This window comes from Culex quinquefasciatus, chromosome 3 (genome assembly GCF_015732765.1).
Source record: "Culex quinquefasciatus strain JHB chromosome 3, VPISU_Cqui_1.0_pri_paternal, whole genome shotgun sequence".
NCBI classification, from domain to species: Eukaryota; Metazoa; Arthropoda; class Insecta; order Diptera; family Culicidae; genus Culex; species Culex quinquefasciatus.
Genome location: NC_051863.1, coordinates 182,200,559 through 182,228,124, shown reverse-complemented (window position 1 = coordinate 182,228,124; position 27,566 = coordinate 182,200,559). Strand labels below are relative to the sequence as shown.

The window sequence follows — 27,566 nt, the reverse complement described above, 5'->3', positions numbered from 1 at the left end:
ATGCTTTTTACTTATTAGTTTTTTTTTTGTAAAAATATAAAGTGTTCACAAAATACCGTATTTTTTTCGAAAATACTAAAATTTTCAAAATTTGCAACATTGGTATCAAATGAAGCGTAATTTTTTTTGCTTTTTCAATTTCTCAGAGTTTTTTTTTTTTTTTTGAGGAAATACTAAATTTTTTACAATATATCCTATTTTTTCCAAAATACACAAATTTTGGATAATTGGAATATGGGTATTAAACGAAGCGAAGCATACACAATTTGACTGTATGTATGTCTGAATAATGCAAAATTTCGCTTTGTTTGACCCATATTGGATATTTTGAAAATTTTAGTATTTTCGAAAAAATACGGTGATTTGTGAAGTATTTTTCAAAAAACTAATGAATCGAAAGAGCATACAAAATTTCAATTCGTTTGGTACCCATACCCATCAAAATTTTGTAAATTTGAGTATTTTTTTTTAAATACGGTATTTTGTGAGAATTTTAGTATTTTCTAAAATAAAACTCTATAAAGTGAAAAAAGCATTAAAAATTTTGCTTCGTTTGATACCCATATCGCAAATTTTTAAAATTTGAGTATTTTACAAAAACACGGAATTTTGTAATTTTTTTTAGTATTTTTCAAAAACATAATTAATTATTTGAAATAACATACAAAATTTCGCTTCGCTTGATAACCATATTGCAAATTATGAAAATTTGAGTACATTCGAAATAATACGGGTTTTCATGAATAATTTTGAGTACATATGTATGCTTTGAAACATACTACACTTTCAAAAATATATTCTTGGTGAAAGCATCTATTTTGGAAAGATTTTAAAAATGGGTTTTCGTCCATTATCGGCGGTAAGATTATCATCGATAGAATTACCGAAATAACGATAACGATAGTTTATGGTTATCGTCCCGACGATAATATCATCGACAATAATTTTATCGATTAACAACCTGCTTAAAAAAAGAATCTTTTGGCAATTCTAAAATTCATCAGCTAAATTAAAAGGTCTCTATAGCAGCATTTGATTGTTTGCTTTGAGAATAAAGCTATAACCTTTAAAAATATTATGCCATTGTCTGGAACGCTTCCTTAGAGCGCATCCACCTTATACCTTTCCAAAAAAAACGTCCAACTCCAAGCGAAACTTCTTTGGGGATACCGTGGAGTTTTTCCCTTATTATCTTAAAAAAAGCGGAGCAACGACACTTTCTGTCCAGCAATGGATGGCGGTTAGGGTGCCCAGAAAAAATGACCCCCTGCTCCACAAGCAAAATACTGCTTTTTGGGTTATTTTAAGCATCTGTGTAAATTTTAAGCGAAATGGGATGAGATTAACCCATTGATACCAGAGTCTAAAGTTGGTGAAAAAAATGTTTTTCATGCAAAAATGACTTTTTTAAATCGCTAATAACTATTCAGCGTCGAATTTTACAGCTGTGGTATGTTCTACAAAGTTGTAGAGCATTAAATTTTCAATAATAATCTCACTTTCGGGAATATTTGGATGGAAGTAGCGCATCGTGCAGATCAAACCGTAAGAAACTTGTGTTTTCCATACATTTTTTTCGATTTTTCCTATACAAACTTTACCTCCGAGTATCAATGGGTAAATGATGACCGATTTTGCTCATATTTGGCCCAGAGTCCTAAAATAGGTCAAGGAACAATATTCAGCTTGTGGAGCGAGGTTTTGAAAAAAAGTCCCATATTCTGGGCACCCTAATGGCGGTGGTTAAAATTCGGTTCAGGTGGAATTGGTTCAAGCATTTTCGTATGGACAACTGCCAAAAAAGCATGGAACAATCAAAAATACAATTAAAAATTGTTGGCATTCTCAGAGAATTGCTCCAAAGGGTGGTTGCACATTTTGGCAAAGCGAGCAAGGGAACGATTTGTTCTGTAAACCTTAATTTTTTTTCTCTCTTTGATTGTGTGAATGATTATAAATAAAATAGTTATAAATATATAGTTTTACGCTGATTAAAACTTATCGTAAATTGGTTTTTCCCCATTTTTTTGTTACATCATCTTTCTAAATTTGTTAAGGCTATCTCTGTTGTAGTTGTAGTTCTCAAAGTGTACTCGTGATTAGTAGTGTGTGTGTTTTGACTATTTCTCTTTCATTTTAAATGGTTTATTTACACAGCTCTAAATAACGCGCGCGCTTGAGTAGGACTCACGCGACCGAAAACTAAACAACAAAAAATTAGGCGACTGCTTTCGTCAAGCCCGGATTAAATCAATAGATTGGTAGATTAGCGCCAGAACTTTTGTTTTCATAAATGCAACTCGTATCCCATCGTTATCAACTTCTTCTTCTTGTCAAGCATATACTATTATGTGTGTTTCCAGCTTTGACTTGCTGCTTCCTTTTTTTTTTAATTTGTCTCTACACTCTAGCTTAGATTAAAAATATAGGGTTGTTTTGTTTTTCTTTTTATTTGTTTGCTTTTGTTGTTTTGCAATTACACAATAGTAGCGTCTGAAGCGAAAGCAAGATGATATTTACTTTAGGTTTATACTCAATTATATAAATAGTTATCGTCTTATCGTTCGCTCGAAAACGTTTTTTTCTCTTTTAATTTTATTTTGCTCTTCACCGTCCATCAAATCTTTATAAATGTATTATCGCTTGCCATACGCGAAGAGGGGAGGAAATATATATTTCTAATATTTTGTTAGAAAGTAAAACATAGTAAATAAAGAAAAGGGAGATGACTCGACTTTTTTGTTTTGTTTTCGCGATTAGACAATCTCGCGCCTATAATCGCACAGCTGCTAGCAATTAGCAGAAGTTGGAGAGGGGGAAAAAGGGAGGGATTAATTAGTAATAATAGTAGTAATAGTTCACGCTTGTTCGTCGAAAATGATAAATCAAAATAGTACGATTGATTGGTGACTTTCGGGAAGTTTTAGAACAGACGCGCACGTCGCTTAATTTCGTTGCGTCTCCACTGGGGCATACGGTAAAACTCGGCCCGGGAACACTGCAGAATCGCCTCGAACTCGACGTCCGACAGGTGGCGCTGTTTAACAGAATAAATCAATTAAATTTCCAAAAACAATCCACACAAACGTCAAAAACCCACCTCCAGGTTGCACCGGTCCACGTCCACCGGCAGCCGGTAGTTGGTGATCAGCAGCAGATGGTACGGGTAGATCTTGGCCGGTTCGTGCACCAGCATCGAGTGCGCCATGTTCGGCAGGCTGCGCCGGATCGGCTGCTGCGGGTAGTGGTAGGACAGCGCCCCCGAGTACGTGCTGGAGGCGGGAATGTCCGCCCCGAGGGCGCGCCGGTCGCCGTCCGTTATCGAGTCGACGGAGACTGCAATGATAGCGTTGTTTTTAATGTTTATTCTCTTTTTACGCTGGTGATGAGTTTTAGCATTTTTTTAAATTTCATGTTTTATTAATTCTGAAACATCAATATGCATTAGTTCAAAATTCTGAAAAAAAAAACAGAATATTCAAAATTCTAATAATTTCAAAGATGCATTCTAAAATTCTCAAATTATAAAATTCAAAAAAAAAAAAATAAAACTAGTTTTTTTGATTTTGGGATTTTAAAATTCCAAAAATCAAAAATTCTGGAATCTAACATTTTAAAAATTCAGAAATAAAAAAAACCATAAATCCTAAGATCCTTGTTAAATTGTAAAAATCTGAAATCCTAAAATTTTGATATCTACTCAAAAATTTAAAAAAATCTAAAATTCTTATAAAATAATTATTTAAGTATCTAATTCTTAATTTTTCATATTCTTAAAATTTCTAAAATAACTTAAGTTTGAAAATCCTAAGATTCAAGAATTCCTTAAAAATACCTTTAATCCTCAAATTTCTAAATCAAAAAATTCTAAAAATTCCTAAAATTCAAAAATTATTCTTAAATTCTTAATTCCTAAAACTTTGAAAATTCATAAAATTCTTAAATTCTTAAAAGTCTTAAAATTCCTTAAGGTTCTTCAAATTCCAAAGATTCCAAAAAATCCAAACAATCCTAAAATTTTTGTGATTCTTAAAATTCATAAAATTTCTGAAATTCCAAAAATTCCCAAAATTCCTGAATATCTTGAAATTCTTCAAGTTTTAACAGTTCTAAAAATTCTTAAAATTCCTGACAATCCTAAAATGGTAAAAATTCCTAAAGTTCTTAAAATATTAAAAATTTCTATAATTCACGAAAATTTTAAAATTCTGATAATTTCTAAAATTGTTAAAATTCTCCAATTTTCTGAAGTTCCTAATTCCTACAATTCCTGAAATTTCTAGAATTCTTCTAATTTTAAAATTCCTAAAATTCCGAAAACTTCGAAAATTGTTAAAATTTTTGTTCCTATAATTCCAAAAATTGTTAAAATTTCCAATTCCCGAAATTTCTAAAATTCATAAATAAAAAAAAATCCTTAAATTCCAAAAACTTCTAAAATTGTTTAAATTCATAAATTTGTTTTCAAAAAATCAAAAAAAAGTTTTAAAATTATCAAGTTATCAAAATTCTAAATTCCTTTAAATAAAAAAATCCCAACAAAATGCTAAATTCTAAAATTCCTAATTTCCTAAACTCTTAAGCACTAAAAATTATAAATGGTCAAATCAGAAATTATGAAAAAATATTTTAAAATTAAAAAATCATAAAATTCCTAAAAATTCTGAAATTGTTCAAATTCCTAGAATTCCTCAAATTTAAAAAAAAAACCTAAATTCCTAAAATTTAAAAAACTTTAAAGTTTCAAAAATCCAAAAAAAAACTTTAAATTCTGAAAATTTCAGAAATTTGTTTAATTTGTAAAATTTATAAATTTCTTAAATTTTGAAAATTCGTATAATTCATAAATTCCAAAAATTTTGATAATTCCTGAAATTCCTACAATTTTTAAAAGTCCTAAAAACACTAAAACTCCTAAAAGTCTTAAAATTTTAAAAATTCTTAAAATTTCAAAAATTCTTAAAATTTTAAAAATTCTGAAAATTTCAAAAATTCTTAAAATTTTAAAAATCAAAAAATCGCAAAAAAATAGAATCCAAAAAAATATTTTTTTTTCTAAATTTTCAACATTCCGGAAATTGTGTAAATTTATAATTCCTAAAATTCCAAAAAATGTTAGAAATTTTTAATCTCGATTTTTTTTTTAATTCTCAAAGTTTCTAAAATTAAAAAAATAAATCCTTTAAATTCTTAGATTTATAAAATTCTTTGAAATTTTAAAATTCTTACAATTTTAAAATGCTTATAATTTTTAAATTTATTATAATTCTTAAAATTCACAAAATTCGTAAAACTTTTACTATTCGAAAAATTCTTAAAATTCTTAAAATTTTTAAAATTCCTAGAATTAAAAAAAATCTTGCATACTTAAAGTTCCTAAAATTACTTAAATTTCCTAAAATTCCTAAGATTTTTTTTTTCATTTCTAAGGCTGGTACAAATATTTTTAAAAGTTTTTGTCACCCAAATCATGAATATTTAATTTTGTTTACCTGTTTATCTTCGAGAGGATTACAAATAATACAATGTTAACCGGGGTGATTAGGGACATATAGGGCGAATAGAGACCTACGGGACAATTATGCGTAGAAACACAGAAATCGATCGATAAATTTCAATCGCGTTTTTCTCAGATGCACTTTTTTGAACATGGGACAATTATGCGTAGAACGGCAGTGCATCGGCCTAAACTTTTTAAAATTTCTAAAAAAATTAAAAATTTTATTATTTTAAAAAATATTATTTTTTGACAATTCCTCAAATTTCTAAAATATCTTATGTTCTTAAAATTCCTAATATTTCTAAAATTCTTGAAATTTTTTAAATTCCTTAATTGTTTAAAATGCCTTAAATTTTTATTTTTTTTTAAATTTCTAAAATTTCTAAAATCCCTCAAATATCTAAAATTTTGATTTTTTTCAAATCCGTAATTTTTCAAAAAATCTTGAAATTTAAAAACATAAATTCTGTTTTTTTTTAATAAAATAACATAAAAAATAAAAGCAATAAAATTTTAGAGTTTTGGAATTTATGAATTTAAAATAATTAAGGAGTCAAAACTTTTGAACTTTAGAATATAGCATTAAAGATTTTTGTGAATCGGAATATTGGAATTAAAGAACCTTATATTCTTAAATTATATTATGCTGAATTCAAAAGTTCTGAAATTCTTAAGTCCATTTTTCAAAATTCTTAAATATTAAAAGTTAAAAAAAATCTAATTCTTTAACATTAGAATTCTAAAATTTGAAGGAATTTCAAATTTAATAATTCATAAATTTGTTAATTTTCGAAATCCCAAAGTGATATGGGGTTCGTATTTAAATCTGAAGTTTTTTTTTTTAATTTTATACAGAAATGTTCGCAATTCGCAATTTTCAGTGTAAGAACGGGCCTTGACCGATCTTATGCACTAGGTTCCCGACGAACACGCACTGCCCTTACACCTACATCTCACCCTTGCTCTGAGTCAGTACGAGCAGCACGCTAGAACACGCTTTGAGTGTTCGTGCCAGGCATGCACACCTTCTTTCCGGTTACGCATTTTAACTCGGCCGGGGTGGTACATTACGTAGGGTTTGATGTAAGTATAAGCGCCTAACCATTTATAGTGTGCCTATCAACTTTCATTAAAGCAAAAACTGTTTTATTTTTAGTTTGAATTCAAAAACTTATTGTTATTTACTGTGTATTGTTTTCTCCTGAAATCTTCCCTATTGTTGAGTCTGTTTATCTGTTGCTATTTCTTTTGTCGCGGTGTTTTGTTACAATTTTTGGTCCTAAGCATGTTATAAAAGTTTACCAAAAATACAATAGTAATATTTGTGTTAATCCTTTAACCATTCCATAAATTGAGTAAGGGCTCAAACCTCACTTGATTGAAAAAAAGGGTGAAGATTGAAAACAATTGACAGTAAAAGATAATTTATTTTATAAAAATCAAGTATCAATAGTAAGAGAATGATGAGCGTATTTTGAAGAATAAAAATGAGAAGCTAGATGTATTCCTAGAGTCTGCGATCAGCAGCGAAACGAGTCAGACGTGCGTCCCTCACAAACCAAAAAAGTGCTAAAAAGTGCTAAAAATGCCTCACGGCAAGAAAAAGAGGCGGTCCTCACCAGCAGGATCGGCAGATTTGAAGAAGCTAAAGAATGCCGAAGCGCTACCTGCAAAGCCAGGCAGTTTGAGCAAGGACGCTCAAAAATTGTCTGGAAACAAGTTCGCTACCCTCCCTGTGGACGTGAGCGAGAAGGAAGAATTTGAACGACGGGAAAAGTTGCCACCCATTTTTGTGAAAACATCGTCATCGGACTCGGTGCGAAAGTGGCTGACCGGATTTATCAAATCTGGTGCTTTACGAGCTTCCATTCGCTTGTGTGCTGATGGACTCAAAATTCTGCTACCTACCAGAAAGGATTACAACTATGTCCGGGATTTCCTGAACAACACAAAGATTGAATACTACAGCCATGACGATCCAGGTAAACGCCCCATGAAACAGGTCCTCCGAGGCCTGTATGACATGGATGTGAGTGTGCTGAAAGAAGAGCTCAAAACTCTTAAGTTAAATGTGATCGAAGTCTTCAAGATGACGAGACACAACAAGGACATCAAGTATCGTGATCAACTGTACCTGGTTCATCTCGAGAAAGGATCGACAACGCCGTCTGAGCTGAAGGCAGTTCGGGCAATTTTCAACATCATCGTGACTTGGGAACGTTATCGTCCAGTGCATCGTGACGTGACGCAATGTTCGAACTGCTTGCAGTTTGGACATGGTGGAAGGAACTGTTTCATCAAGAGTCGTTGTGCAACCTGCGGAGGTGAGCACAAAACTCAAGCTTGCGAAACAATCAACGAGAACATTGAAGCCAAATGCTTCAATTGCGGCGGCGACCATTCGACCAAGAATCGAAGCTGCCCAAAACGTGCTGAGTTTGTGAAAATTCGACAGCAAGCGACGACGAGGCACCAACCAAATCGTCGCAAAACACCACCAACTTTCACGGACGTGGATTTTCCTGCTTTGGCGTCACCTGGAGCGGGATCTGTTCGAGTGGTTCCAAATCTGCAGCCATTGCCGTTGAATCAGCGGCAAAAAGTTGCAGAGAATATAACACCTCCTGGCTTTAGTCAGCAACCGAGGGAAAACCAACCAGCATCAACGGATGAAGGCAGCAGTGACCTGTTTTCACCACAAGAACTTATGAACATTTTCATCGAGATGACAACAACACTGCGTGGTTGCAAAACTCGTGCGGAACAAGTAAGAACGCTTGGAGGATTTATCTTAAAATACAGTTCGTAGTTTACTCGTTCTAATGATTTTGAATATTTCAATGAATTTGCTTTTAGTTTTAAGTTAGGATTAGTTGTTAAAATGATTTTTTTTTTTACCCAAATGTATTCGATTCAATGCAAAAATGTAAAACAATTTGAAGTAAATAAATGAATGTGAACAGTTAATAAGAAAACGAAAAATATAACAAAGATGAAGAGCATGTAGCCATACCACTTAGAATGTAAATGAAATGTAATTATTATAAGAAAGTTCAATAAAGACATATTTAATTTCAAAAAAAAAAAAAAAAAAGCTAGATGTATTAGATGTAAAATTAGACAATAGTTAATAAAAAGAGATACAAAACAAGCTTAGATTATAGTAATGATAATTTATAGGAAAGATAAAGAATTATTCAAATAAATAAATTCGCAATAAAATCAAAAAAGATTAGGCGAATGATAAATAGACTTGATATTACTAGTACATTAAGGAAAAGTATATTTTTAAGGAAAAAAAAAACAAAACAAAGTTTGTTACAGCAGTATCAATTGATAGAAAATAGTGGAAAAGCGTTGAGAAATAAGATAATCAAATGAATAAAATCGAAATCAAATGGATGATAGTAAACAGAAGCCGCGTTAGAAAATCAGTGAAACAAAATAAACAGAAGATAGGTGGTAGCTGAGAATGAAGAGAAGAGAAATCCCGTTGTGCGATGTTTCAGGTACATCCACAGCAGTTGACTCAACATACTGCGAATCAAAACAATACCGTCTACAATCACAAATTACTTCCCTTTCCCACATTGTTGCGCCCCTTTCTTTTAGCCGTCTCGACTCTGACCCGCGGTGGTCAAAGGTTTACGATCCGTTTCCACAGGATTTATACAGAAATGTTCTTCAAAAATTTTGTTTATGCGTTATTCGTATAATAATTTAAGTTAATACTTACTGTCGCTCTTGCCGCAGCTGAACTCCGTACTGTGGGTCTTATCTCCGAGTCCACCGAACGAGAAATCCTTTCGGCGCAGATGAACGATGAAATAAGATGTGATTATTATTTTCTTACTGTTCTTTTTCTGTAGTTTTTTTAACGTTACACAAAATCCATGTAAAACACGGATTAACGAAATGCATGCTTCAGAACCGCAAACTACCATGCAACACTTATAATTATGTAGGTATATTTTGATTAGTTTCGTTATGTTGAGCATGCTTTGTACGTTAGTTTGAAAACGAACTTATGATAAAGTAAGTGAACCAAATCTATTGAGTTTTGTTAGATAAATAAACACAAGTAATAGAAAATCTCCCAACTAAGGTCCAAAACTTGGCCCACACGCGACACTATCGAGGAAATCGGAAGAAGCGTTCGTTTCTACAGGTCTTCAAAAAGCTTATCAAGCGCATATCAATTGGATGTTGTTTCGTGTGTGTGAAAATCAAACTGTACGAAATGAAACAGAACCGAACAATATAAATGTAACAAACTTTAGACATCAAAAAAGTGTTTTAATTTTTTTTTTCGAAACATGATTAAGAATAATAGACTACGGTAAAAGCAGCTTACAGGAACACCGTGAGCGGAACCGGTAGCGGAACTGAAGGTATGCGAACGAGGGGCCAAGCCGTAACCCGGTTTAGGTACTTGTCGTAAGGAACTCACCACTGTGGCATTAGAATGGGGATTGAATGATTGTGAGATTTTGTTTGTTTTGGTTTTTGTCCAGGATCCCGCGCGAGGCAGTAATGAGGTTTTTGGAAGAGACAAATGTGTGAGTTAGTTGTTAGTTGTTGCATGACGATTACAGGGTTACAGTAGAGGATTAAGACTCGATGATGATGACGACGAGAGTGCACCACGTAAGGAACTAGCCATTAGCCACGCACACACCGGAGATGAGAGGTCGGATGAAGAGGAAGCGCTAGCAAAACCCGCGAGACAACTGCACCGAAGAAGAACTTACAGAGCTGTAACCGTTTCTGAGCGACGAGGGTGGCAGCGTCGACGTTTTGAATCCGTAGCCCGGCTTCGGAGGCGACCGGTACGAGTGAATGGCTGTTTGTGGGCAATTTTTCGTGATTTTTTCAATGAGGTCAACTTAAAAAAGATGGATAACGGAGGAAGAAGGAGGGGAAGAAAGGGACACCAACTCACCGTTGTAGCTGGGTGCGTTGCCGATGGCACGACCCACGGAGCCGCGGTAGCTGGTCGATCGGTCAAAGTATTCATCCTCGGACGCTCGTTGGTGGTCCAGGTTGCGGGAGGGCGACGCACCGACCGGGGACTCGTACCGCAGCCGGTAGGTCGGTTCCTTCGATGCCGACGGGGTGCGGGACGCATTCCGCGGATCCAGATTCTCCCGCTTCCAGGTTTCGTACTTTTTCTGCTCCTGCAGGTCCTTCAGGATGACCTTGCCCATGCCGGACGACTTCAGCTTGCTCAGCTCTTCCTCCTCCTTGCGTAGGCGTCTGCATGAAAAATGGTAAGATTGCTTAGTGTTTTATTTTTAGCCAGTTTTAATTTAAAAAAAGTAGACCGAATTAATTTTTGAAATTCTTATGGTTTGCATTAAAAAATTCTGTTTTTTTTTTAAAGGTCCTATAAACATATGTAACACAATAGCTTATAGGACCCTTGCAAAAAAAAAAAAAACGCTTGAAATGCTAAATTATTTGTATAAACAACAATTCTAAACGAAAACAGCCGGGCCGAAAAATTACTTAAAGTCCAGGGTGACTACTCAAATCCATTTTCAAATTCCCGACTTTTTCTCGGCTTTTCCAGGAATGAAGATAAAAAGCATTTTTATCTAAAGAATGATTTCAAACTTAAAACTCTTTATAAAAAAAGTCTTTATTGACCATTGAAAAAAAAATCTAGTTCAATTTAATAAAATCAAACTATTGATAATTTTCTTTAAAAAACAGAAACTTATCTCAAAATCCTAAAAAAATAATTCAAACATGGAAGCACTCTTGCTTTTGATTCAGCGTATAAAACATAAACAATTAGGGCATCTCCACCGCAGGGACCTAATTGCGTTGCAAAGCTAATTTGGCACCCGCGCCAAGCCCACCGCGGTACTCGTGCGAGAGCTAATTTAGGTTCGAGTTCATCCGTGTTCATCCGAATCTAAACAAAACTCAGGTTAGCTCCGGGATCTACCGGGAGCAAATCGTCTGACGGATGGTTTTTTCAAGCAAAACAATGTGATTGGGCCAATGTGAGTTTGTAAACATAGAGTTTATCCTGCTCACGTCAGTAAATGTTTACATTAGGAGTGATGATTGATTTTTCGTTATCAATTATTCGAGTTTGGAGATATTTTCCCTTCCGTGCTGCAAATTTACGCATGAAAAATGACTTTTGGTAATTTGGGGTGATGCAGTTTCGTTTTTTAGGTCAGATTGGGGCTGTGTTTGTTTAATTTTGGTCAACGCATTGTCGATCTACTACCGAACACGCAAGAGACAAGTCATTTGTATTGAGTAAAAAGCAAAATTCAAGCATAACATTTTAAATAAGCCAATACGGATTTGAAAACAAGCAATCCCAGCAATCCTGTTCTTAATTTCTTGAATTCTTAAATTCTTAAATTCTTAAATTCGACGGTAACATTTCAAAAGGCATCATGTACATTATGACACTTTCTAGGTTATTGCATATTCTGAAAGTACTCCTAATATGCTACCTCTCCACCAAAAATGAGCAAAAGTTACTTCAGTAAAGTCTGTTTTATCATGATTTTAAATAAAGTAACATAAACAAAATCTCTGCCATCAGCAGTTCCTGTTTATATAGCCCTGTCAACCTGTCAAACAAAAGACTACATGAACCTCGTGACGAAAAAAAAGCAACATGAAAAAAGCGCCATGTACATTCGGCGAAGAAAAACGAATCAAAACAAAGCGCCCCCCACAATGACAGCAGGGTGATATAGACGTTGGTAATTTCAAAAGGAGTTATGTTTGTTTTTCTCAAATAAAATGACGGAAATAATGTTTTATTGAATTTGGATGATCAAGTATCAATAAAAGCAACGTTTTTCATCGTTTGTTATCATTAGAACATCTTTTTTTGCTTTTATATTAAAATGGGAATTGAAAATGAATGCTCAACATTCAAATGCGTTTTTCTCAAAACGCATGGTTTGTACATGATGCTTTTTGAAATGTTGGCGTCGAATTCTTAAATTCTTAAATTCTTGAATTCTTGAATTCTTAAATTCTTAAATTCTTAAATTCTTAAATTCTTAAATTCTTAAATTCTTAAATTCTTAAATTCTTAAATTCTTAAATTCTTAAATTCTTAAATTCTTAAATTCTTAAATTCTTAAATTCTTAAATTTAAATCTTAAATTTTAAATTCTTAAATTCTTAAATTCTTAAATTTTAAATTCTTAAATTCTTAAATTCTTAAATTCTTAAATTTTAAATTCTTAAATTTAAATTCTTAAATTCTTAAATTTAAATTCTTAAATTCTTAAATTTAAATTCTTAAATTTAAATTTAAATTCTTAAATTCTTAAATTTTAAATTTAAATTTAAATTCTTAAATTTAAATTTAAATTTAAATTCTTAAATTTAAATTTAAATTCTTAAATTTTAAATTCTTAAATTCTTAAATTTTAAATTCTTAAATTCTTAAATTTAAATTTTAAATTCTTAAATTCTTAAATTCTTAAATTTTAAATTCTTAAATTCTTAAATTCTTAAATTCTTAAATTCTTAAATTCTTAAATTCTTAAATTCTTAAATTCTTAAATTTAAATTCTTAAATTTTAAATTCTTAAATTCTTAAATTCTTAAATTCTTAAATTTAAATTCTTAAATTTTAAATTCTTAAATTCTTAAATTCTTAAATTCTTAAATTTAAATTTAAATTCTTAAATTCTTAAATTCTTAAATTCTTAAATTCTTAAATTCTTAAATTCTTAAATTCTTAAATTCTTAAATTCTTAAATTCTTAAATTTTAAATTCTTAAATTTTAAATTCTTAAATTTTAAATTCTTAAATTCTTAAATTTAAATTCTTAAATTTAAATTCTTAAATTTTAAATTCTTAAATTCTTAAATTCTTAAATTTAAATTCTTAAATTCTTAAATTCTTAAATTCTTAAATTTAAATTTAAATTTTAAATTTTAAATTCTTAAATTTAAATTCTTAAATTTAAATTTAAATTCTTAAATTCTTAAATTTAAATTCTTAAATTTTAAATCTTAAATTCTTAAATTTTAAATTCTTAAATTCTTAAATTTAAATTCTTAAATTCTTAAATTCTTAAATTCTTAAATTCTTAAATTTAAATTCTTAAATTTTAAATTCTTAAATTTTAAATTCTTAAATTTAAATTTAATTCTTAAATTTTAAATTCTTAAATTCTTAAATTCTTAAATTTAAATTTAAATTCTTAAATTTAAATTTTAAATTCTTAAATTTAAATTCTTAAATTTAAATTCTTAAATTCTTAAATTCTTAAATTCTTAAATTTAAATTCTTAAATTCTTAAATTTAAATTCTTAAATTCTTAAATTCTTAAATTTAAATTCTTAAATTCTTAAATTCTTAAATTCTTAAATTCTTAAATTCTTAAATTTTAAATTTTTAAATTTTTAAATTTTAAATTCTTAAATTTAAATTCATAAATTCTTAAATTCTTAAATTCTTAAATTCTTAAATTCTTAAATTCTTAAATTTAAAATTTAAAATTTAAATTCTTAAATTTAAATTCTTAAATTCTTAAATTCTTAAATTTAAATTTTAAATTCTTAAATTCTTAAATTTAAATTCTTAAATTCTTAAATTCTTAAATTCTTAAATTTAAATTCTTAAATTTAAATTTTAAATTTTAAATTTTAAATTCTTAAATTCTTAAATTCTTAAATTCTTAAATTCTTAAATTTAAATTTAAATTTAAATTCTAAATTCTTAAATTTAAATTTTAAATCTTAAATTCTTAAATTTTAAATTTAAATTCTTAAATTCTTAAATTCTTAAATTCTTAAATTTAAATTCTTAAATTTTAAATTCTTAAATTCTTAAATTTTAAATTTTAAATTTAAATTCTTAAATTCTTAAATTTTAAATTCTTAAATTTTAAATTTAAATTTTAAATTTAAATTCTTAAATTCTTAAATTTAAATTTTAAATTTTAAATTTAAATTCTTAAATTCTTAAATTTAAATTCTTAAATTTTAAATTTAAATTTAAATTTTAAATTTTAAATTCTTAAATTCTTAAATTCTTAAATTCTTAAATTCTTAAATTTAAATTCTTAAATTTTAAATTCTTAAATTCTTAAATTCTTAAATTCTTAAATTTAAATTCTTAAATTCTTAAATTCTTAAATTTTAAATTCTTAAATTTAAATTTTAAATTTAAATTCTTAAATTCTTAAATTCTTAAATTTAAATTTAAATTTAAATTTTAAATTTAAATTTTAAATTTAAATTCTTAAATTTAAATTTTAAATTCTTAAATTCTTAAATTTTAAATTCTTAAATTTAAATTCTTAAATTCTTAAATTTTAAATTCTTAAATTCTTAAATTCTTAAATTCTTAAATTTTAAATTCTTAAATTCTTAAATTCTTAAATTTTTAAATTTTTAAATTTTTAAATTCTTAAATTCCTAAATTCTTAAATTCCTAAATTCTTAAATTCTTAAATTCTTAATTCTTAAATTCTTAAATTTTAAATTTAAATTCTTAAATTCTTAAATTCTTAAATTCTTAAATTCTTAAATTCTTTAATTCTTTAATTCTTTAATTCTTTAATTCTTTAATTCTTTAATTCTTTAATTCTTTAATTCTTTAATTCTTTAATTATTTAATTCTTTAATTCTTTAATTCTTTAATTCTTTAATTCTTTAATTCTTTAATTCTTTAATTCTTAAATTTTTTAATTCTTCTTAATTCTCAAATTCTTAAGTTTTTAAATTCACAAATTCTTAAATTCATACATTTTTGAAAGCCTGATTTTGAATTCAATTTTTGATAAAAATGGTGTTTTTAAATATAAGAATTTCGGGTTTTCGTAAATTTATATTTTGGAATTTCTTAATTTCAGATTTTGTAGCATTTGTTATTTCGACATGTAATTTCTGAATAAATTAAATACTTTAATATTTAAATTATTATTCAATTCTGCATACTTTTTATTTAGAATTTCCAAATTATTTTTTTTTACTATTGAGTTTTTCAGTCAGTTAATAGATATTTGTATGATAACTTTTAAGTTTGTTTTCACTCTGGTTTACTTCATTTCGATCCGTGTGGATCAATTGGACAGCACACTGGACTCACAATCCAGAGGTTGCTGGTTGGTACTAGAAATAGTGGCCGACAGCTATAAAGACAACTTCTGTTTTACTCATTTCGACCAAAAAACTATATCTGTCCATTTAATTTCAAAATTATGCATGAGATTCGGCGGGGATTTTCAATATTATTATATCGAATACAATATTATTAAAACGTTTGTGAGTTTCAGTCGCATACAAAAAGGAAAATTCTTGAAATATATTTGAATTTTAATACATAATTCAAAAATGTTTAAATTTTCTGTGATGATTTGCTTATATCAAATATAGGTGGTTGATTATTTTTTATTTATAAAATACTAAAAAATGGTAAATATCACAATTTTTCAATTTAAAAAAGTCGTTTTGAACCAAATTACTGATTTCTTCAATATCCATTCAAATTTGATAATCAAAATAAATGCAACTTCAACCAAACAGAGACAAATAATTCTAAAATCGTTGAAAACATTAGCCACCGGCAGCTCGGGGACTTCTCGAGCACCTATCTTGGCTACTCGACGGATCCCCGATGAACTTTTTCTTCGCTGAATGAACTCGAAGGCTAATTTAGCTTTAGCTTTGCTATTCGCGGTGCGAAAGTTGGGGTGCAAACATGTCGGGAGCAAATCGGATGAACTCTTTTAAAAATTTGAAAATGATATTTTATTGATGTACGCAACCAATTTGGACATATAATGCAATTAGAAGCATGTTCTATCATGCTAGAATGTAGTTTTATTGATTTCGATCAACAAAACGGCTAGAATTTGAAAATAAATAAATTAGATCCCCGCGGTGGGCTTGATTCGGTAGCCAAATTAGCTCCCAGCGGTGCGAAAACGTGTATTAGCTACGGAGCAAAGCTAAAAATGGGGATCCAACCGATAGGTTTGCCACGCAATTAGATCTCTGCGGTGGAGATGCCCTTAGTCTTTGAAAAACAATCGAAAGCCTAACAATACTTATATTCTCATTGTTTATTTCAACTTGAAATGGCAAAAAATTAAGATAGCTGAATTTGAAATTCCATGATACCTGTTATTATTCTTTCAAATAATTTAGAAAAAAAAATATCTAGATCTATACTGCCCCTGATCGCATAAATGTCCCATATGCATTTTCATCGTTTTTGAGTTATTGATGCAGTTTTGTTCAAAATCGTGAGATCTTCCAGGAAAGCATATAACATCCAATACTTTGTTCTAGAAATCAGGAGGAAATCCAGTTTTTTCGCGAAAACTTAACACGTAGCCTTATGTGTGGGACAAACTTCAAATGCGTTTTTCTCAGCTTGCTGTTTTTGCATATGGGACATTTATGCGAACATGGGCAGTAATATAAGTTTAAAAAAAATATTTACCAAGTAACCATTTTAGTTTTGTAAATTTGGATACATAATTTTTAAATAAATTTAGATGTATCTAATTGTCAGTATTTTACTGTTTTATTACAGTGGACTCTCTCTTTGTCGATATTGAAGGAACCGTCGAGAGCGGGAGTTATCAAATTATAGAACGAAAAATCAAAGCAATCTATTTGAAGGAACTGGAAAATTTATTGACAGCTGGCTGATATGGTTATTGATATTGAGAAGATCGACAGCCAGAGAGTCCACTGTAATTTTATTTTTTAAATGAAATATTCAGTATGATAAGATGTCATGTTTTAACGCTTATTTTTTACAAAATGTTGTGCATTTTTTTAAGTCATCAAAAAAAATATTTTTTTTCATTCACAACTAACAACGATTAGATTTATTCAATGTTTAAGTTTTCCATTAACTGAACATCATGCTTTATTTATAGTAATCTATACTCACAAAAAAGTTCAAAAAAAAAAAAAACATTTTGAAACAAAAAAATTTGTGAGAAGACTTTATAAATATAAAGCAGTTCTCTCAGATTTCGGTCATTCGATTTTTTTGTATTTTTAATCCGACTGAAACTTTTTTGTCTGAATATTGTTTTCGAAAAGATTGGAAAATTTCACGAATGTTTCATATTTTAACATTGTAAATCGGACCATTAGTTGCTGAGATATCGACGATAGAAAATGGTGGGTCGTTTGGGTGATACTTGGAAAACATCAATTTACATGTTTTTAAACCTTTGCATGGCAATATCTCAGCAACTAAGGGTCGTATCAACAAAGTTCAAAATCGCTCAGCTTTTCAAAAATAGTTTTTTCAAAAGTGGGCAAACATGTGCACTAATTTGAAATAATGAAAAACTGCGACTATTTTCAAAAAAGTTACTTAAAAATGGCTGTAACTTGAAAACGGTGCAATTTATCAAAATTTCACTAAAGTACTTTTTGATTGCAAATTTGATTTTACATCGAAAAATAAAGTTGAAAAATTTTTGCGACCGATATTTCGATTTTTTGAAAAAATCAGTATTGATTAAAAAATGTATAACTCGGTCAAAGATTTTTTGCACAACCTGGAAATTTCTGAAAAGTTTGCATTTTATGTCCCCTAAAACATATCAATTCGCAATTCGCAATTTTCAGTGTAAGAACGGGCCTTGACCGATCTTATGCACTAGGTTCCCGACGAACACGCACTGCCCTTACACCTACATCTCACCCTTGCTCTGAGTCAGTACGAGCAGCACGCTAGAACACGCTTTGAGTGTTCGTGCCAGGCATGCACACCTTCTTTTCCGGTTACGCATTTTAACTCGGACGGGGGTGGTACATTACGTAGCGTTTGATGTAAGTATAAGCGCCTAACCATCTTTAGTGTGCCTATCAACTTTCATTAAAGCAAAAACCTCTTTTATTTTTAGTTTGAATTCAAAAACTAATTGTTATTTACTGTGTTTTGTTTTCTCCTGAAATTTTTCCTAGTGTTGAGTCGTGTTTAGATGTTGCTATTTCTTTTGTCGCGGTGTTTTGTTACAATTTTTGGTCCTAAGCATGTTTTAAAAGTTTACCAAAAATACAATAGTAATATTTGTGTTAATCCTTTAACTATTCCATAAATTGAGTAAGGGCTCAAACCTCACTTGTTTGAAAAAAAAGGGTGAAGATTGAAAACAATTGACAGTAAAAGATAATTTATTTTATAAAAATCAAGTATCAATAGTAAGAGAATGATGAGCGTATTTTGAAGAATAAAAATGAGAAGCTAGATGTATTAGATGTAAAATTAGACAATAGTTAATAAAAAGAGATACAAAACAAGCTTAGATTATAGTAAAGATAATTTATAGGAAAGATAAAGAATTATTCAAATAAATAAATTCGCAAATAAAATCAAAAAAGATTAGGCGAATGATAAATAGACTTGATATTACAAGTACATTAAAGAAAAGTATATTTTTAAGGAAAAAAAAACTAAACAAAGTTTGTTACAGCAGTATCAATTGATAGAAAAGATTGGAAAATCTTTGAGAGATAAGAGAATCAAAAGTTAGTAAAATTAAAATCAAATGTTGGATATTAAGTAAAAGAATCAGTGAAGAATTGGGAATCAGAAGAGAAATAAAAATAGGAGATAGGTGGTAGCTGAGAATGAAGAGAAGAGAAACCCCGTTGTGCGATGTTTCAGGTACATCCACAGCAGTTGACTCAACATACTACGAATCAAAACAATACCGTCTACAATCACAAATTACTTCCCTTTCCCACATTGTTGCGCCCCTTTCTTTTAGCCGTCTCGACTCTGACCCGCGGTGGTCAAAGGTTTACGATCCGTTTCCACAGGCCACCAGCTAGGTCATCATGAGAACCAAGCCAACGTGGAGGTAAGAAAATAGGACACTCGCAAGGAACCAGAGCTATACTGTTCTGATCAAGATAATTCGGATGATCTAACAGAACTACGGATGTAGTTAGTTACGCTCCTTCCAGGATGTTCCTTACGTGGACGTCAACCGAAGAGCACGCAACAAGGTCAGTGCCATTGCATGCTCTTAGGTATCAAACCTTGGCCTATGTCCCCTAAAACATATCAGAAAATAAAATAAAAATCAAAAATAGTATTTTTTTTGCAAATCAAGTTTCAGTGACAAAAAGTGAAATTAAAAATCACCAAAAAAATTTCACCTTGTATCATTTTTTTTTTCAGTGTAGTCCATACCTACAACTTTGCCGATGACACCAAATCGATCAAAAAATTCCTTCAAAAGATACAGATTTATGAATTTTCAAACATCGTTTTTGTATAGACAGCTGCCAAATTTGTATGGACTAATGATGCAAAATAGCTTCTTTGGGCATACCGAAGGCACCAAAAAAGTTTCATTCGGATTAAAAAATACAAAAATTAAAATTCCTAAAAAATACCGATTTCTTAGAGAATTGCTCTTTAGTTAAACATTAAAAATACCCCAAATAAAACATTGCCAAACTCAAGTTTTTTTTCAAATATTCAATCATCGTGACAAAAATAAAACAGAATGATGGACATTATCGTTAAAATTGAGCTTTAATTTTAAATTAGCTTTTCATGAACTTTTGATTCATAAAAATATTTTGAAAATATGTGTAAAATCCAATATTTATCTGGATTTTCAATGTCTTAAATAACCTTTCATTCTCAAATATTTTTTCAAAGAGACCTCAAATTTAAAGTAAGTTACTAAAGAAGAAGAAGTGAAATAGAAAATTGTACAACATTTTACAAACTTATGCAAGAGTTAGAAAATTATTTTTAAACAGGTATGTTTAGGATTCCCGATTTTTTGCGACTTTTTGACAAAAAATCTGAAATTTCCCCGATTTTTGGCAGATTTTTTGACTTTATCGGATAGGAGCCCCCTAATCGCCATATGGGTCTAATCTCTTTAAAAAATTTGCATTGTTCCCTGTTCGCACGGGCTCCTTCTAGCTATGTTTTTTTTTGGGTGACAAATTACTATTATTTGAGGTTGTGGAAAAGTCGGGACTTTCAAAATGAGATTCGAGTGGCCACCCTGATCTTAACAACCTTTCCTAAATGAGATATTAGACTACGACAAACAAACTCAAACTGTTGGACGGTTTGTCTGCGTTTGCTGTGTTTGCGAGTTTGGTAAACAGTCAAAAAAGAAAAAGTGCGAGTTCGTTTTTTTTGTCAGTCTAAGACCTCCCTCAGACACCAACGCGGCAGAGATGCCACTTGTGTTTTTTTAATGTCTGTGTATATGTCTAAAATTAAAATATATCAATTTACAGTCATGGAAATCCATCAGAAATTGCGTTTTTAAGCATTTGAAGATTAAAATTAATTAAAAAAAAACAACAACAACAACACCATTCCACTTACCGCTCAGTCTGGTTCTCCTTGTCCTCGCGGCCCGCGCCCACCTGCTGCTGGTGCTTCGCCTGGTGGTCCACCTCGTCGTCCGACTCAATGTTCTTGTACGAGTCCGAGTAGCGGCGGCGCCGCTCGGGGTCCGTGTACGGGTACGGTGGCGCCGGGAAGTCGTCCCGCTCGATCTTTGGTTTCTCGCCCGGCGGCGGCTTTTTCGCGCCCGGATAGTGGCTCATCTCGATCGGTTCCTCGTTGTTCATGCCCGGACTCTTGGGCCGCGGCGTCTCCGACCGGATGCTGTCGACCAGCACCTTCATGGCGCTGCGACTGCGTGAGTGCGAGCGCGATCCGGACGAGGACCGGGGCCCGACGCCGTACTGGTGCGGCCGGTGAAAGTGCGGCGAAACCGGGGCCTTGTCGTACGGTTCGATCGGCTTGCGCAGATAGTGCGGTTCGTCCGTCAGGTAGCTGTACGTGTAGATACGGGCGATGTCGTCACCGTAACCCTGACGGTTGTACTCTCGCAGGATCAGCCCGGGACTGGTAGTGCGGTGATACTGCAAGTGTGCATGGTCATTAGTAACGCACGGGCAAAATAAACTGAATAATCTAGCACAGTTACAGTTAAACAACTCGATTAGAAAGAATACAGAATTAAAGTAAAAAGGAAAGAAACAGTGAACGGAAAAATGAAAAGAAAAAACGAAAATAAAGAAACAAAACTAACCTTTCTATGCGTGTAAGGACTATAAACAGAACCACTCAAACTTGGTGTTTGTGAACGTAACGAAAACTGAAAAAATAAAGTTAAAAACAAACCCCAGTGCACAAATTACTTCTCATGCTGCGCTAGAACAACTAAAATAAACTTAACAGTAAGAAATAGCGAAACAAATCAACACGCGCACGCGCCCCTCCCCCGGTTCCATCGTCGGTTCCGGGGCGCGCCCGCGTTTTGGATTATTAATCAACGAAATGATAATATAAATAAGCATCCTGCGGGATTAAACGCGCGCGAGGCGAGATCTATTGGCCGGAGTCCGGAGTGCCGAAGCGCCTACCTGAATCTCACTCATTGCACTGGTGCTGGTTCGGTCAAACTCCGTCTCCGTGTTGAACCCGTTGCTTTCGACGCCGTTCAGCAGCGCGGCGGAATCGGCCGACGACGGGCCCGGGCCGCACCGGGGATGCCAGATGGCACCGCCCTGCAGGTACATCTCCTCCCCGTCGCCGAACGGATCGCCGCACTTGGTGCAGCGGGCGCACGTCGGGTGGAAGTGATGGTTGTCGCCGGCCTGCAGCACCTTCCCGCTAATGTACCGGTTGCAGTACGCGCACTTGACGCCGAACGACTTCTGGAAGTCCTTCTCGCAGTACGGAACGCCGTCCTTGCCCATGTACTCGCCGTTGAGGGTGATGCCGCACGCGTTGCATCTGCGGGGGGAAATTGAAAGTTAGTAAAGAAGTTTAAATTTTAAACACGAATTACTTGAAAATTTCAGTAAGTTCTCGTCCGACGTTTTCACGCATTTTTTTTTCATTTTACTTTAAAACATTTAAAAATATTATAATAACACATTTAATACATTAAAATACACGGAGTTTTTAAAGTTTTTGGTGAATATCTAAAATTTAGATCGAATGAAATGAAATCAAAAAGCACAAAACGGTGTTCAGAACTTAATTTGGTCAAAATGCACAGGAATATCACAATTACATGGATTTATTATTCCTATTTGATGGTTACCTTTCGCCCGTTTTCAGCAGGTATTTTTGAGTAATTTAACTTAAATTAATATATATTTCAGTTATATCTAAAATTCTAAAATTCGAAAATTCGAAAATTCTAAAATTCTAAAATTCTAAAATTCTAAAATTCTAAAATTCAAAAATTCAAAAATTCAAAAATTCTAAAATTCTGAAATTCTAAAATTCTAAAATTCAAAAATTCAAAAATTCTAAAATTCTAAAATTCTAAAATTCAAAAATTCAAAAATTCTAAAATTCTAAAATTCTGAAATTCTAAAATTCTAAAATTATAAAATTCTATAATTCTAAAATTCAAAAATTCAAAAATTCAAAAATTCAAAAATTCAAAAATTCAAAAATTCTAAAATTCTAAAATTCAATTTTCTAAATCGCCATATTCTAAATTGCCATTTTTGCCGCCATTGAAGGAATTAAATAATTTTGGTTTTTTGAGAACTAAGTCTCAATTGTATTATACCAAGGTGACCACTCAAATCTCATTTTCAAATTCCTGACTTTTCCAAGATCTCAAGTAATAGGCATTTCCTATTTAAAAGATGATTTAAAAAAACTTTTTATAAAAAAAGTCAATATCAATTATCAAAACATGTAAATGAATTAAAAAAAATAAAAATTCATTATTTTGAATCGGATCAAAACCATAAACAACTATGGAGTTTTTTTTTAATAAGTCCAATAAACCATATTTTAAAATTTTGCTTTTCGGGTGTTTTTAATACCCCTGACTCAAGGCGGTTTAAAAAAAAAAACCCAAAAAGCAAAAACTGAAAATTGGGTTCATCGGAACTTAAAAAAAAATCCAGAATTAGTCTTTGAAAAAAAAAACTGAAAGTTTTAAATTATTTATAATTTCAATGTTTTTTAAATTGGCAAAACTTTTGTTTTTGAAACTTTGTTTCAACTGGAGTTAAAAATAACTGAAATTGAAATTTTACTCTTCATTTTAAAACATGATTGCTGTTATTATTTTTTCAAAGAATTAAGAAAATATCTAGAATACAAAAAAAAGTTTTTACTAAGTTTCCTTTTAAATTTTGTTATTGATTTTTTGAATTAATGTTGATTTATATAATGCCCATAATTGAAAATTCGGCTATTATGCCAAATCAAGTATTCCGAAAAAAAACGCGTTTTAGTGTTTGTCACCAAATCTCCGTCAAGGCAATTTCCCATAAGACTGGCATATTAGCCGTTTGGTTTTTCGCATCGGCAGCCAAATCTGAACATCTGAATTTTGATGAAATTCAAGTGGATATTAGCCGTTTTTTCAATGGTGGGCAGTATAGTTGTCAGTATTTAACTGCCTGAATTTTTTTGAATGAAAAAAAAAACAGTTTGCTAAGATTTTATGTTTTACCATTTATTTTGTGTGAAATGATTGAAAGAACAAATTCTTTAGACAATTTATACCAACATTTGCAAGATTTATTTTTTGCAAATTTAATATTTTTTCATGTTTCCAAAACGTAAAAAAATATTTTTTTCATTCAGAACGAACAACAAAAAGATTTTTTCATTATTTAAGTTTTCCGATAACTGCAAATCAAGCTTTATGTAAAGTAATTTACCCATACTACAAAAAGATTTAAGGGAATCGTGTGGATAAAAAAAATGAAATAGCCTAATGAATGTAGTTTAACAACTATGATTTCCGCAAAAAAAAAAAACAGGTTGGAATCTTATTTTCAAATATTCAATAAATTTGATAAAATCAAACAGAATCATACGTTTATGATAGCCATAATCGTTAAAATTAGGCTCAATTTTTATATTAGTTTTTCATTAACTTTGTTGCTGTTTTATGTTAGAGTGAAAACAAAAGGGTAATGTTTGATAAACAAAAACAAATGAAAAAAAAACTTTTGATTCATAAAAAATATAATGCAAATCTGTGTCAAATACATCCACTGTTTAGTAGGATTTTTAATGTCTTAGAAAACATTTTTATTTTCAAATAGATTGAAATAGTAAAAGGAACCCTAAATTCAAAGTAAGTTACTAAAGAAGAATTGAGTGAAATTGATTTGAAAATTGTACAAAATATTTCAAAATTATTCAAAAATAAGATTTTTTTTTCAAGCAGGTATGCTTGGGATTCCCGACTTTTCCCGACTTTCTGACACAAAATCACAAATTCCCGACTTTTTACGATTATTGGCGGATTTTGGCGAATTTCCGACATTTTTTCCCGATTTCCCGACTTGAGTGGCCATCCTGAATTGTATTCAAATATTTGAATTTCTAAAATTGTGCCGTTTTGAATTCATTTGAAATTGTATTTTTTTTTATTCAAGATTTAAGTTAATTTAAATTTTCCAATTAGACCCAAACCAAAAAAATCAGCCAGTAATCGCAAACATGACACTTGTTCAGTGCTTGATTCTGGTTGGTCTACTAGTTCTAACTAATAATTTTAAATTTTCCTCCCCTAAACTTACTTGAAGCACCAGATGTGCCACTGCCGGTCGAGCGCAATCAGCGCCTGGCCCTCCTTCAGCTGCTGCTGGCAGCCGGCGCACTCGTTCGGGTCGACGTCCTTGCCCAGCCCGTTCTGCTGCTGCTGCTTCCGGACCGTTTCCTGGTGGTGCTGCAGGGTGGCCGCCCGCGTCGGACTCGACGTGATCTCCTTGATCGTCTTCTGCTCCTGCTTCTGCTCGATCTGTCTCTTTGGTGATGTGGTGGACGCGATGGTCGTGGCCATCGTGGGTCCGCTGGGGGCCGTCACCGCTGCATTTGTCACCGCAGTCGACGGTCCTTTGACGCAGCCCTCGCACAGAACCTCCTTGCCGGTGTTGGTGACCTTTTGGAAAATCGTTTCGGAAAGAAGAAGAGTCATTAGCTAATACGGACTTGGGGAGGTGTTGTAATCGGGAGGGACTTACCTTGCTGCCAGACTGGAACGGCTGTTTGCACTTGCTGCAGGTGAAGCACTTTTGATGATATGTGTTGCCCATCGTGGACACGACCTCGCCCTCGACGTACTGGCTGCAGGCCGCACACTTGGTGCCGTACAGCTTCTGGTAGTCCAGGGTGCAGTAATAGGCGCCATCCTTGGAGAAGAAGCCGCCGGTCGCCAGCGATTTGTTGCACTTGGTGCACTGAAAGCACGTCTTGTGGAAGTACCGGTCCGTGACGCGCAGCACCTCGCCGGAGCACTTTTTCTGGCACCGGCTGCACTGGATCTTGGTTTTGCCTGCCAAAGAGAAATTAAAAAAAAAAGTTCCATAATTACTACCTTCTATCGATTTTCCAGCGCTGCTGCAGCAGCAGCAACAAGAATGAAACAACAGTCTATCTACGATACAACAACCCCCTTCCCGAAAAAAAAATCATCGACGGGAAACAAGTCCATAAATAAAACGCAGACCGTCGTCGACGGATTACGTAAGGTGCGTTCCTGCGTGTGATCATCGCAGATTCTTGGTGTTGTAACAGGTGATGAATGTGGCACACGACGATGCCGACGAAGACGGGACCGCGGGTGGGGAAACCCCTCACCCGATACGGACTTGTTTAGACTGGTATCGCCCTAAATTGGGAATGTTGTCGAGGTTGGCGAGACGCAACACAGAGTTATAGCGTGCGAAAAAGAGTCCCAATTATTGTTAATGAAAATCCGAAAAAGAGAAAAAGTGAGCCACCAATCAGTAACTGACGCTAAATCCGCTGAAAAAAAGCCCCCAACTATGTGATTACTGTGCGATGTATCACTCACAAAATAAACAGCAAAAACAAGCGTTCCAAAAGACCCATGATTGATCAATCATCTCCGCGCAAATAGATCCATGATGTTGGTTAGTGATACGTGCGTTTTTTTTCTTTTCATTTCTTCTCCTTCATCTAAAAATGGCATCATTAAACCCGCGGGTGGTTTGGTTTTCGTCATTTGTTGGGAGGGGAATTAAGGGGAAAAATCGTTTCCTAACGAAGGAATTTCACGCACGAAGATGATGTGCGCGGACGCCTATTTGTGGAGTGTGTGATAACTTCAATTACTCATTCACGATGGAGCATTTGGAGTTGATTCACTCTACAGAACTTGAGGAAGTCCAAAGCCGAACTGGTGAACGCTTAATCAAAGTGATTGATAAATTCCATCTTCCAACGATTTCAGAGAGCAGCTTGCTGATTACGAATTCGACAAAGGTTAGTTTGAATTCCTCATCACATAAGCCGCACCGCCGATAATCGATCTCGAGATAACATTGTTTCTTTTCAACGAAAGGCGGCGGGCGGCACACCCACAAGAATATCAATACCAACGCTGTTTCGTAAATTTAGGGCGGTTGCAATAATCGTGTAATTAAGCTATGAACCCACTTCATGGCATCTTAGCTCGAACGGTACGTCTTCGAGTAGATTCAGTTCATGTTAATCAACACGTAACTCGAAAAATTTTGAATTTCAAACATAAAATTGTAAACAATAAGGGTCACAAAATGCGTTTTACAACATAACATTTATGATATTGGAAAACAATTTTCGAAGTATTTTTTTTTTTCGTAATTTCCGATCTGTGATCTGAAAATTTGTTTAAACTCTTTAAGTACCTGATATAATTTCAAATAAAAAAAAACAAACGTAATAGTTACCAGTGTTGTTAATATAATGATTAATGAGTGATAGAAAAAACTATCATTTGATGATTCTTGCATAGGATGACAATAAAAAAAATCGACCTCAGGGATACCCTCTGATTCGATTCCTCAGGCAAAAATAAGTTAAGGCGGATCGTTTTCGGTCTTCGTCAAAGTTGTTTCTCATAAAATTTTCATCAAGAATCTCACACTTGACATTGATCCGACACATTCGACGCTACTTTTGGTGGAATTTTGATGTTTTTTTGCTTTTCCCCACACATTTTTCTAAATATATTTTTTTCTTTTCACCCTATTCCTGCACCAAAATATCAGAATGTATAGCAACCGTCACAATAGCGTGTGGGTTCTCTTCTTTTATCACGTGATT

The 27,566-nt window shown here is 32.1% G+C and overlaps 1 protein-coding gene across 4 annotated transcripts in view; it reads right to left on the bottom strand.

Moving 5' to 3' along the window:
• Positions 1 to 2,030: 2,030 nt before the first annotated feature.
• The window catches only part of LOC6040751 (actin-binding LIM protein 1), a 54,285-nt gene continuing 28,749 nt past the window's right edge, over positions 2,031 to 27,566 (bottom strand). Inside the window, exons 2-11 of one of the 4 annotated variants that reach the window (XM_038261762.1) lie at positions 25,481 to 25,791; positions 25,037 to 25,398; positions 21,890 to 22,262; positions 21,556 to 21,621; positions 20,841 to 21,385; positions 10,443 to 10,756; positions 10,252 to 10,343; positions 9,237 to 9,303; positions 3,101 to 3,336; positions 2,031 to 3,037 (exon numbers count right to left, since the gene is read on the bottom strand). In XM_038261762.1, coding sequence (XP_038117690.1) covers positions 2,924 to 3,037; positions 3,101 to 3,336; positions 9,237 to 9,303; positions 10,252 to 10,343; positions 10,443 to 10,756; positions 20,841 to 21,385; positions 21,556 to 21,621; positions 21,890 to 22,262; positions 25,037 to 25,398; positions 25,481 to 25,791 — 2,480 coding nt within the window. In that variant the 3' untranslated portion in view covers positions 2,031 to 2,923. Of the gene's footprint in view, positions 3,038 to 3,100; positions 3,337 to 9,236; positions 9,304 to 9,854; positions 9,953 to 10,251; positions 10,344 to 10,442; positions 10,757 to 20,840; positions 21,386 to 21,555; positions 21,622 to 21,889; positions 22,263 to 25,036; positions 25,399 to 25,480; positions 25,792 to 27,566 lie in introns of all 4 variants that reach the window. The other 3 variants (XM_038261761.1, XM_038261763.1, XM_038261764.1) reach the window with 3 other exon arrangements.